The 12,608-nt window shown below is 41.0% G+C and overlaps 1 protein-coding gene across 1 annotated transcript in view; it reads right to left on the bottom strand.

The window, feature by feature from the left end:
- The window catches only part of LOC106814013 (CDK-activating kinase assembly factor MAT1-like), an 18,236-nt gene extending 6,233 nt beyond the window's left edge, over positions 1-12,003 (bottom strand). Inside the window, exons 1-7 of the mRNA XM_014818269.1 lie at positions 11,871-12,003; positions 11,494-11,640; positions 10,479-10,631; positions 9,998-10,071; positions 9,676-9,779; positions 8,759-8,899; positions 7,907-8,029 (exon numbers count right to left, since the gene is read on the bottom strand). Of these exons, the coding sequence (XP_014673755.1) occupies positions 7,907-8,029; positions 8,759-8,899; positions 9,676-9,779; positions 9,998-10,071; positions 10,479-10,631; positions 11,494-11,582 (684 nt within the window). The 5' untranslated portion in view covers positions 11,583-11,640; positions 11,871-12,003. The remainder of the gene's footprint in view (positions 1-7,906; positions 8,030-8,758; positions 8,900-9,675; positions 9,780-9,997; positions 10,072-10,478; positions 10,632-11,493; positions 11,641-11,870) is intronic.
- Positions 12,004-12,608: the final 605 nt, after the last annotated feature.

The raw sequence follows: 12,608 nt of genomic DNA on the forward strand, positions 1-12,608 counted from the left end.
AACGGGGGGGTACGGGGCAAGGTTGGGGGGGTAGGGGCGGTGTGAGGGGGCTCTACTTAGCAAAAGCAGATTCAGTTCCTTTGTTGACAGTCAGACAAATCCATGTTCTAACCCTCCTTTTGAGGGTCAAAAGGTTATCAGACACTTACTCTTCGCACGTCGTTGGAAAGTACATTTATGCGTCCTTTCAATAAAGTGACTAAAAATGGCTGCCCGTCAGCACTTGAAACAAAAAGTTTTTTCACTGGGTCTGTTTAGACCATGTCCTCAGAAAATGTACTGATATCTTCCTTTCCCCCACTGCCCTTTGAGCCTGTGATCTCCAATTCGCGACTGGTGATGCGGTTTCTCCCCATCACACGTATACATCAAATTATTAAGAGCGATAGTCGAGCCATTGATATTGTGTGCCGCAATTCCGTATTTCCTCCTATACCTTAGGTTAAAGGGGAAATATCTCCCCCTACAATTGACATCCACGAGTCCCTTTTCGCGACCCCCCCACCCCCCCCGACGTCCCGAATATCAAAACGAACGTCGAGCGGTTAAGATTTGTGCCACAACTGTTGACGGACAGACGGCCGCGCAAAACGGACAATTCATGCGATTTCTACAAGCTGTATCTGACTTCGATCAGCCTGAGCTAAAAAATAGCTTTATGGGAGCTTATAGTTCAGATTATATACATATGTAAAAAAGTATTTATGAAGGAAATTGGTTGGGCGTACAGTGTATAGGACTCGGGAATACAAGACTTCCAAAAGGAGGCACAAGGGGACCATCGTGAGAAACATGCATAGTAGTTAGGAGTCTGACACCGGGAATCTCAGGCCCTGTTGGTCAGAAAAAATGTAAATACTTGTCAACTATCATAAAGATTTAAAAAGTCCATAAACTTTTTGCCACGATGAAGCTACCTTGCGGCACAATGTGTATGACACTTGTAGACTTACGAAAGTCATCGGATTTATACTGTTTCTGCTAATGGGCGTAAGATTATTACTGTTTGCTTTTCTCTGAAGCGATACTCACCACTCCACTCGGATGCCTGAGAAGAATGTTGCTGCTGCCCGGTGCCCGTTCATGGATGCTTGCGCTACTTTGGCGTGTGAGTAGCCATAAATGTGAATCAGCAGAACTGTCAGAAAACATCTGCAAGCATCTCGTTTGCAAATGTAACTTCTTGTGACAGTGAAACAATCCTCCTTTGTATCTGAACCTTTTTGCTGAAAACATTGTTCGGCCGTATGTTTGAACGCCAGAATGAAATGGAGGTGCGTGGTGGTCCGTGCCGTTTCGTACATGGATTCCACGGTTCATTGACAATTATCGCTAGGCATGCCAACTGAACGCGCATTTACAGCAGTCAAGAGCTTTCAAGCAGCTGAACGGTAACAGCTGGAGATGCATCACCAGTGCGCAGAGATTACTGCGATGACGCTTTAATAAACACTGCACGCCTTCGTGATTGTTTTTACATTTATATGTATGCTTGTAATTCTCAAGATCTTTCGTATCTTCGATTTATTTCTCAGAGTAAAACCATAACGTACGGAATGCGCAACTCAGACCACGAAGAACTGGAAATCGACCTGGATGATTAGCAATTTGCGTACGTCCGAGCATGCTGCGAAAAATGTCCGGTGCACTTATAATAATGTATCACACCCGATTCGGCCGGCGGCTGCGTATTTGAAACTGTAAACAACGGATCATTTACTTTGACGCAGATTTTCACATTACACATTTCTAGTACCAGCCAGTGATATTGGACAAGCTAAATACACATATTGGATGTAAGGTTATGTACTTATTATAAAACTACACAAGTGCCAGCAGTTACTCTAGCATCCGTCAAATGCATAATCAATGGGCCTATTATGCCTTTAATCTTCCTTAATGACTGAATATATGCCATAATGTCCAGTTCATCAATGAGATCTCCTTTTGTGCTTTCTCTTCGCACCTTTCTTTTTTCTCCTCCTCCAATGCTTGCCTTCTCCCTATCTATGTCTTTGCTGCCTCTCTTCTTCCAGCGCCATAGCGATCAATGTAGTTCTCATCCTCGGGCATCTGAACAAATGGAAAAATGTAGCCTCATCAAAAGCGTCTGATTACGCACACAACATTGAAATAATTCAACACAGGGCGATCCCCAACATATTTTCTGCTATTTACTTTAGGATTCATATATTAATAGAATGCTTCTGCACCACAAATCTCTATCCTACTGCCTCCAAGCATCAAGACACACTATGATACAACAACCTTACCGTAACATTCTCAACTCCATTTCTAGAAAAATTAAGAAACTATTGTTTCCAATGAGCTGCGCTGGCACACAAGCGAATTAACATACTGCAATAACAGAATCGACAAATTGATATTTAGAATTGTTATCTAATAGCGCACCGACGATCGCTTGAACAACACTTTCATACAAATAGCAATACATAAGTATTTTCGTGGGGAGGATGCCAGAAAAAAAAATTCCTTTAACGAAAACTGAGCTGCTCAGCTGTTTGAGGATTGCAATTGGCAACTCAGTCGAAACAATCAATTATGTGCGCAAGAGCTATTCTATTTATAAGTTTCAAGGCACATTATTGTGCAGGTTTCCAACTAACAGAAAACTTTTGGCGTTCCTCTTAGGACAGGAATTGCAAAATTAATGGGTAGGCCCATTGTAACAATTCAACAGGCTCGAGTTTACATCTGCCATTGCTGTAGCAACAAAGGAGCGACGCAACAGTGACCTAATCAGTCATTAGCAACCTGCAATGTTAGGCGACGGCCACTCACCGTGCTGACTTTGACGCTGACGCAGATACTGTTCGCTCATTGTCACGTGCAGTGTTGTCCTTGACCTGTATTTGCCAAAACTTACTAGGTCAAGAGAATAACTCTACAAGTTTGCGATTTGTTCTTTTTAATATCACTGCTTTGGTTATTCTTTTTGTGTATTGTTCAATCTGCAGCTTCGTCACTCTTCGACATCCAGTGTTTGTACAATCAGTTTAGAAGACTATTCAGACAACAAGATGTTTACAACTGAAAGCATTACTGATTCCAACAATGAATCTGTATATATATATACGATTTCAGAGGTTCAGTTGTGTTACACGTAAGCAAGTAGTTTTATGTTGTTGTGCTGCTGTATATTACTAAATGGAAAAGATGATATGGAAGGACTACACACGTAACAGATCTATCAGCACCATGTAATTATATGTATCTTAAACGTTAACTTCTGTTTACCTGATTTGTCTCGATTCCTCCAGGTAGTCATCCTGTACGTCGTTCATGTGTGTCCAAAGTCCTGACTCCTTGCTTGATTGTAACTGATAAAGAACATCATTTCAATTGGAGTAATCGCCAATCATCGATATTGATATGAGCTGTACAACTAATTTTATTATTAGCCTCATGGAAAACACTACTATGCTGGCAGCTGTCGCGGTGTTTGCAGTGAACTCTCATTATTGATAGCCTTTTTTGGACAGTGTATGGCGTTTCGCCGCCGATGCAACCATTATCCTGCCTCAGCTAACTGTAGAGCACCTTGGTATAATCCATTTCATAAAACTATAGCAAGCCTACTAACATATCTCTCCATTTGGCACATTTACAAAAAAATCCACTTGACATTTGTCGCGGCCCACCCGCACAGCCTGTCTGCGACTGCGCAACTTCCTCGAACCCTGATAAAGGTGTCAAAGCGTGTGATCGTTAGGTAGTTTCTCTATTCTCAATTACGTTTCAGTGTACTATACACAGCTGTCTTTGGGCCCAACATACCTCCCTGAGAATACACGCTTTGCGAATGTCCACCTGCCTTCATCTACTAGCGTGTCCTCAAAAACTGCTGATGCGAAATTACTACGTCGCGAGAGGGTTATCGCATTCTGGCAGCTTCCCGATCTCCGCGCAAATAGCAGCCTCCACGCACACGTGCTCTCCCTGCCTCGCAGCCGCAACTCGAAACACACCACCCACGCTGGCACATATCTCAAGAATTATGCTTGTAAAGGTCAGTTGTGCGTGCTTGGCCGCCGGGAGTGGTCGCTGTGGGCTGTACTCCTGTGGGTCAGTATGTCATTAATTTAGGTGACCCCAAAATTCCTCAATGCGATCTGCGCAATGATGCGACAATGTGCAAAGGGCTGACAAGCGTATATGATCCTTGGGCCGCTCTCACGTATGTCCATAATGCGCATGTTACTGCATGCAGGTCTATGACGTCGTGCACGGCAGCTGTGAAGCGGTTAATCCATAATCGCTGCGGCATATTACATAATCATGCACACGTAATACTGCCAAGACAGCAAGTCTGGCGGCAGATCGAACTTCTAGAAAACAGCACATAGGTACAATTTCACAGTATTGCTGTATCAGTCATCAATCCTGAGTTTAATATTTAGAACAACGAGAGAATGCACTCTCTAACAAATCAACGCGGAGTGGTCTGGAAGAGTGCTGAGGCCACAGAGCCACATAGATGGAGAACAGAGTTTAGATAACAAGTGACCTGCACGAGAGCGACAACGCCGCTCATAGGTTTCAATTACTGCGGTGCTCTGTGGTGGCCAGTGGTGAGGTTTTTCTATGTAAACGCCTGTTAAGTCGCCTAAAAAATGTGAATTCACTCTAACACCCAGCGCACAAACAGTAGGAATGGCATAGGAGATCGGTATCAAGGAGCCTTACATCAAAAGAAATGTTTCACGTATGGGATCATTTAGAAAGTTCGCCACGACCCGGTGAGTGGACGTCGTAGCGCCTTATTAAAGTGCCCATCCTTCTAGTATATAAAGATGGAACAGCCTCCCATCGGTACGTCAAATTAGTAAGTAAAGACTATACTTGGCAGACAGATAGAGTAAGAAATCCATTTACCATAAGGCAACCCCATACAGGTAGCAATACGAGAGCTGCCCCTGTAATCTAAAATAACGCAGCAAAAGAACTAACACCAGATACAAACCACCCACCATGCACTGGCACTTGGACAGGGCATACGTTAAATAGATAACAGCATGACAAGCTACAGCAAAAGTTTTTTATATTTATTTATATCCCAATAGAAAATATAATAAGATTTCAAGGGAATAAACTTCTTCAACCAAAATTCTCCAGCTTATTTGATATTTCGAATTGATGACATTGTAGCATCATTAACATCCAGGATGTCACTAGAATTCTTGCTAAGACCAAAAAACGAGCGGCAGCTCAAATTCTATTCATAACAGCTAAAGCAATCCAATAAGTTTAAACCGACACCTAATGCAGGACGATCAAAAGGTTAATCCGAAGCATTATCTATTCGGCATAGTCCAGCAGAACAATTAACATTCCATGGATCCTTTTCACATAAAAGCCAATAAAAATGCAAAGTAAGGCTCAACCGTTCTAAAAATCATAAAGCTATTTTCAGCGCTCTGTCAGCCCATGTGCCTTCAGAAATGTCTTAAAAGCTGCCTGTGTCCTTTTGGACTGGGACCTCCAATTTCGGCACGGAGTCGATCGCTTTTCCTACCAGGTTGAGGCTGTACACAGCCTTCAAAGGGCCTACGGTAGCCACGGGGTTTCGCCATTTTGCTGGCCGGACCGGCCAATTGTGATTTCGCATCGAGCTGTCCTGGAGTTTAGAGCACATCTGCGCGTGTTGGCAGGTTGCCAGTACTAACCTTAATATAGTTACTCGAGCCAAAGATGAGCGTCGTTTATGGAGGTTCATAGGTGATTTTCTAGATCAGTTTTTAGCTTCGATCGGTATCAGTTTGGCTGTGCCTACATATAAAAGGTTTCATGGTTTTCAATCACCATTTAGATTATTTTTTTTTAAGATGTTTGAAAACTAACGTGATACAGTTTTGTTTACAACGACTGGGTGGCGTCCACTCTAGCTCGCGACCGAGTCTGAGAAGTGCAGCCAAAACGAATTTCCACCCAAGGGTAACAGACCCGAGGCTCATATATACACATATTTGTCATTAATTAAAGTAAAAGGATTGTAAATAGTGCTTTAACGCAGGGACATTCCGTAAGGAATAAACGTCCAGGGGCCTGTTGTCAGAAACAAAATTAGTCTTATTACTCTTAACATTACTCATTAGTCTTAACATTAACTTCCACTCGTTAACTGTTGACAGAAACATCGTAATGTTACGAGAACGAAAAATCCTCGCAAATATCCTCTTAAACACTTAACATTACGAGAGCCCAGACCCTCTCGTAACTTTAATATTAAGATGAAAATAACACATTTAGACTAAGAATTACAATTATAGTGATATTATATTTTATATTAATGAGTAATAACACGTCAAAAACATTAATTATCTATCGATCGTGAAGCAAAACAAAACGTTTACAAATGGCGTATGGCATTTGTTCTCTTGTTTTAAATACTTTTGCACTGACCACGACTCTCGCGTCTCGTGTTACAGTGTGAGAATTTGTTTTGTTGTGCAGAATAAATTCATGACCGCATCGATTTTCATCAAATATTATTTATATGTGGTTAGCCATCATAATATCAAGAGTACATAATAGGAGAAGAGTATGACATCGTTTTAACAGCGTTTTGCATAGTTTTCAACTTGTAAATATTCTATCAATATGTGAATAAATATATTCAAACTTTACCTTATTTTCGTCTATGAGTCTCCCTTAATCATATGACACCACCGATTTACCTGGAAATCATATGTGTTCTTCAAAAAAGTTCTTTGAATACGACACGGTTTCAAACAGTTTCTACGAATGGCAGCATGTGTAGGCGAAAGTTTAGTATGGGATTAGTGTTCTATTGTCTCTATCTTGTATCTTGATTACAACCTGGTGCTGCCGCCGCATATCAACTTTGGTCGAACTTTCGCCTAACACATGCTGCCATTTGTGGAAACTGTTTGAAACCGTGTCGTATTCAAAGAACTTTTTTGAAGAACACACACGATTTCCAGGTAAATTGGTGGTGTCATATGATTAAGGGAGAATCATAGATGAAAGTAAGGTAAAGTTTGAATATATTTATTCACATATTGATAGAATATTTACAAGTTGAAAACTATGCAAAACGCTGTTAAAACGGTGTCATACTCTTCTCCTATTATGTACTCTTGATAATATGCATAAATTACTGTGATGTACAATAAATGTGTATGAATTTGAATTTTGTGATCGATTTTCATCCAATCAGCAGCCTTGTGACATGAAATTATGAAGTTCCTGTTATCGTGAGTTTGCTCGTAGCTACGATGTGTTTTTTGTCAACGCTACTCTCGTAACATTAACATTAGTCGTAAGTGTTATCTTAGCATTAACTTTACGATGTTTCTGACAACGGGCCCCAGGGCTGTAGGCATAGCTAGATTGGCCTTGGAATGTGACCCTACTGAAGATGTACGACTTAATCATCGTATACCGTGCAAGAAAATTGAGAATGAGAAATGTAAGATTTGTGCCCAACTGTTGACGGACAGACGGACGGACAATCATGCGATTCTACAAGCTGTATCTGACTTCGTCAGCTGAGCTAAAAACATAGCTTATGGGAGCTTATAGGTTCAGATTATATACATATAAAAGAGTATTTATTAGAAATGGTGGCTGTACAGGTGTATAGGATCGAATTACAAGACTTCCAAAAGGAGGCACAAGGGGACCATTGTGAGAAACATCATTAGTAGTTAGGAGTCTGACATCAGGAATCTCAGGCCTGTTGTCAGAAAAAATGTAAATACTTGTCACTATTATAAATTTAAAAAGTCATAACTTTTGCACATGAAGTATTGCACAAATGTTATGACACTTTAGACTTACGAAAGTCATCGGTATTTATACTGTTTCTGCCAATGGGCGTAAGATTATTACTTGTTTGCTTTTCTCTGAAAGCGATACTCACCACTCCCACGCGGATGCCTGAAGAGAATGTTGCTGCCCCTGCCCGGTGCCCGTCCATGGCTGCTTGCGGTACTTTGGCCGTGTGAGTAGCCATAATGTGATCAGCAGGAAGGTCAGAAAACATCTGGAAGCATTCGTTTGCAAATGTAACTTCTGTGACCAGCTGAAACAATCCTCCTTGTATCTGAACCTTTTGTGAAAACATTTGTTCGGCCCGTATGTTTTGAACGCCAGATGAAATGGAGGTGCAGTGGTGGTCCGTGTTTCGTACATGGATTCCACGTTCATTACAATTATCGCTAGCATGCCAACTGAGCGCAATACAGCAGCAAGAGCTTTCAAGCAGCTGAACGGTAACAGCTGGAGATGATCTACCAGTGCGCAGAGATACTGCATGAACGTAATAAACACGGATGCTTCGTGATTGTTTTTCACATTTATATGTTGCTTGTAATCTCAAGATCTTCGTATCTTCATTTATTCTCAAGAGTAAAACCATAACGTACGGAATGCGCACTCAGACCACAAGAATGGAAATCACTGATGATAGCATTGCGTACGTCCGAGCATGCATGCGAAAATGTCCGGTGCACTATAATCTGTATCACACCCGATTCGGCGGCTGCGGTTTGAAACTGTAAACAACCGATTTATTTGACCGCAGATTTTAATTACACATTTCTTAGTAACCAGCAGTGATATTGGACAAGCTAATACACATTTGGATGTAAGGTTATGTACTTATTAACTACACAAGGTGCCAGTTACTCTAGCATTCGTCAACATTGCATAATCAATGGGCCTATTATGCCTTTAATCTTACTTAATGACTGAATATTATGCATAAATGTACCAGTTCATCAATGAGATCTTCCTTGTGCTTTCTCTTCGCCACCTTTTCTTTTTTCTCCTCCTCCAATGCTTGCCTTCTCCTATCTAGTCTTTGCTGCTCTTCTTCTTCCAGCATAGCATCAATGTAGTTCTCATCCTGGCTCTACCAAATGGAAAAATGTAGCTCATCAAAAGGTCTATACGCACAACATTGAAATAATTCAACCACAGGCGATCCCCAACATATTTTGTATTTACTTTGGATTCATATATTAACATAGAATGCTTCTGCACACAAATTCTATCCTACTGCCTCAAGATCAAGACACACTATAATGACAACAACCTACCGTAACATTCAAACTCCATTCTAGAAAATTAAAAACTATTGTTTCCAATGAGCTGCTGCGCACACAAGCGATAACATACTGCAATAACAGAATCGACAAATATATTTAGAATTGTTTCTAATAGCCACCGACATCGTTGAACAACACTTCATAAATAGCCAATCACATAAGTATTTTCGTGGGGATGCCAAAAAAAAATTCCTTAACGAAACTGAGCTGCTCAGCTGTTTGAGGATTGCAATGGCATCAGTCGAACAGATCAATTTATGTGCGCAGAGATATTCTATTTTTATAAGATTTAGGCAATTATTGTGCAAGGTTTCCCAACTAACAGAAAACTTTTAGCTATCCTTAGGACAGGATTGCAAAATTAATGGTAGGCCCATGTAACATTCAACAGGCTCGAGTTTACATCTGCCATTGTGTAGCAACAAAGGAGACGAACAGTGACCTAATCCCAGTCATTAGCACCTGCAATGTAGGCGAGGCCAATCACTGTGACTTTGACGCTGAGCGATACTGTTGGTCATTGTCACTGCAGTGTGTCTTGACCTTATGTTGCCAAAACTTACTAGAAGAGAATACTTACAAGTTTGGATTTGTTTTTTTTAATCACTGCTTGGTTATCCTTTTTGTATTGTTCAATCTGCAGCTTCGTCTCTTCGACATCAGTGTTGTACATCAGGTTGAAGACTATATCAACAAACAAGAGATGTTTACAACTTTTGACAACATACTTTCCAACAATGAATCTGTATATATATATATATACGATTTCAGAGGTTCAGTTGTGTTAACGTAAGAGTGTTTTATGTTGTTGTGCTGTGTTATACTAAATGAAAAGATATATGGAAGACTAACAGATCTATCAGCACCATGTAATTATATGTATCTTAAACTTAACTCTTTACCTATTGTCTCGATTTCTTCCAGATAGTCATTGTACTCGTTCAGTGTGTCAAAGTCTGACTCCTTCTTATTGTAACTGAAAGAACATCATTTCAATTGAGTAATCCCAATAATGATATTGATATTAGCTGTCACAACCTAATTTATATATTAGCTCATGGATAACACTACTATGTGCAAGCTAGTCGGTGTGTTGCAGTGACCTATTATTTGACTAGCCTTTTTTGGACCAGTGATGCGCGTTTTCGCCGCCGATGCAACCATTCTGATCGCAATGTAGAGCACTTTGTATATATCCATTTTCAAAAAATAGTAAGTACTAACATTTTCCATTTGCAATTTACAAAAAAATCCACTCGCATGTTGTGCGTGTGCGAGTGCTAATTTCGAACCCTGATGAAGTGTAAAGGTTGTTCGTGTAGGTACTTTCTCTACTTCTCATACGTTTCGTGTACTATACACAGCTTTCTTTGGCCAACATACTCCCTGAGAATCCGCTTGCGGATGTCCACCTCCTTCTCTACTAGCGTGTCCTCAAACTGCTGTATGCGAAAGTTACTACGTCGGAGAGGAGTTTCGCATTCTGGGCAGCTTCCCGATCCTCGCGCGAATAGCAGCTCCACACAGTTCTCACAGCTGCAATGTAACACACAACGTGCACATAGTAAAGATGCTTGTGTGCGTGTGCGTGCGTGCGTGCGTGCGTGTCTCCGTGGGTTCAAGTATGTATTAATTAGGTGACCCCAAATTCCCCAATGCATTTTCGCAATGTGCGACATGTGCAAATGTGGACAGCTGTTATATCCTTGGGCCGTCTCCGTGTGTGTGCGCATGTATGCATGCAGGTCTATACGTGTGCATGTGCGTGCAAGGGATTAATCATGTGTGCATATTCATATCCATGACACGTACTGCAAGAACAGCGGGGCAAGTAGAACTTCTAGAAAACAGCAACATATGTACATTTCACACGTTTGCTGTATCATATCATCCTGGTTTATATTAGAACAGGATTTAAAATCAATGGAGTGGCTGGAGGTACCACAGGCACTTGGGACAGTCAGTAAAAACTGAAAATAATATGAACGCACATTCACAAATAGGTCCTACTACCGTACCTCTCAATTACAGTTCCACTGTGGTGTCACTGTATATAAACTTTCCTTCATAAAAACTTTCACGGTTCGTGCCGATCCATCAAGATTGTAGACGATTCACAAATTCGATCAGCCCCGGTAGCGCCAAGCCCGATTGGCTGCAGTGACAACAGCTGTTTATGATACGTCCCGCCTGCAGCCAATCGCGCTCCGCATCGCCCGACGCCACAGGGGCTATCGGATTCGTTAATTAGAGATACGGCTGCCGTACCTCCAGCCACTGCCTAAAATCAACAGTCCAAAATATACCACTACCAGGGAAAAAGAAACTTAGTAAGGTTTACTTTAGACTGCAGGGACATCTCCACTCATTTATCACTCTTAAATCTAAATACACTCACAGAGAGTGCCCACAGACATTCACCATAAGCTTCAGAGACGGGTGTCTGTATTTCGTAGTCTTGCATCTCGGACATTCATAGTCATCCATGACGCTGCTAGTGTTGACGAACACCGCGGCTCTTGTTGGTCCCGATTCGTCGCCTGAGCTGAAGTCGAAGAGAATAACAACGATATCACACCGGTACGTACCCACAATATTATACCATTAATTACTTAACCTGTATGATACAGGCGGTATGTTTCGCTTCACTACACTATCTACCGCCTGTACGCCAGCTCAACCCTGGCGTTTCGCAAGCCTCGTTATCGATCAGGCAACTTGAATGTGCATTTCGGGACAACGCAACGAGCTAGAATTATAGTAAACTTTGCTTACCCTGTCACCTATTACCCTATTATCCTGTCACGGTTTCGCAGCTCAACTTCCCTACAAAATTCCGCAGTTTATCAAATGTGAGATGAAAACCAGTCAGCAGTCTCGGTGATAATATCGCACTACATCACATGTTCTATTGTTCAGACGGTATGGAAATGTATCGGAAAGGTATTAAAAACTTAGTAGTAAATACGCATAGAGTTATATAAATATATAATAATATATAACTCTAATATATAACTAATATATCTCTATATATAACTCTATAGTACTAATATATAACTCTATTTATACAAGGGGTCTAATATATAACTCTATGTAAATACGCCAGTACAGTAGGTTCACTACTGATCACTATAATATAGATTATATTACAGAGATCAGTGAGGTCCACTGATTTCTATAATAAAACATATATATATATATATATATATATATATATATATATATATAAAACCTATGTTATTTATAGAGATCAGTGAGTAGGTTAGACTGGTACTCGCTCCCACCTCGATTACCTAAGCCGAGAGGTAGGACCTAGACTGGTACCCGGTCCCACCTATCGGCTTAGGTCACGAGTAATCGAGTAACCACGAGTAATTGAGGTGGGAGCGAGTACCAGTCTAGGTGGGAGCAAGTACCAGTCTAGGTGGGACCGGGTACCAGTCTAATCGCACTACATGCTCTATTGTTTAGACGGTATGGAAATGTATCGGAAAAGTATTAAAAACTTTAGGT

The sequence above is a fragment of the Priapulus caudatus genome, unplaced genomic scaffold (assembly GCF_000485595.1).
Source record: "Priapulus caudatus unplaced genomic scaffold, Priapulus_caudatus-5.0.1 Scaffold854, whole genome shotgun sequence".
In the NCBI taxonomy this organism is placed as follows: domain Eukaryota; kingdom Metazoa; phylum Priapulida; class Priapulimorpha; order Priapulimorphida; family Priapulidae; genus Priapulus; species Priapulus caudatus.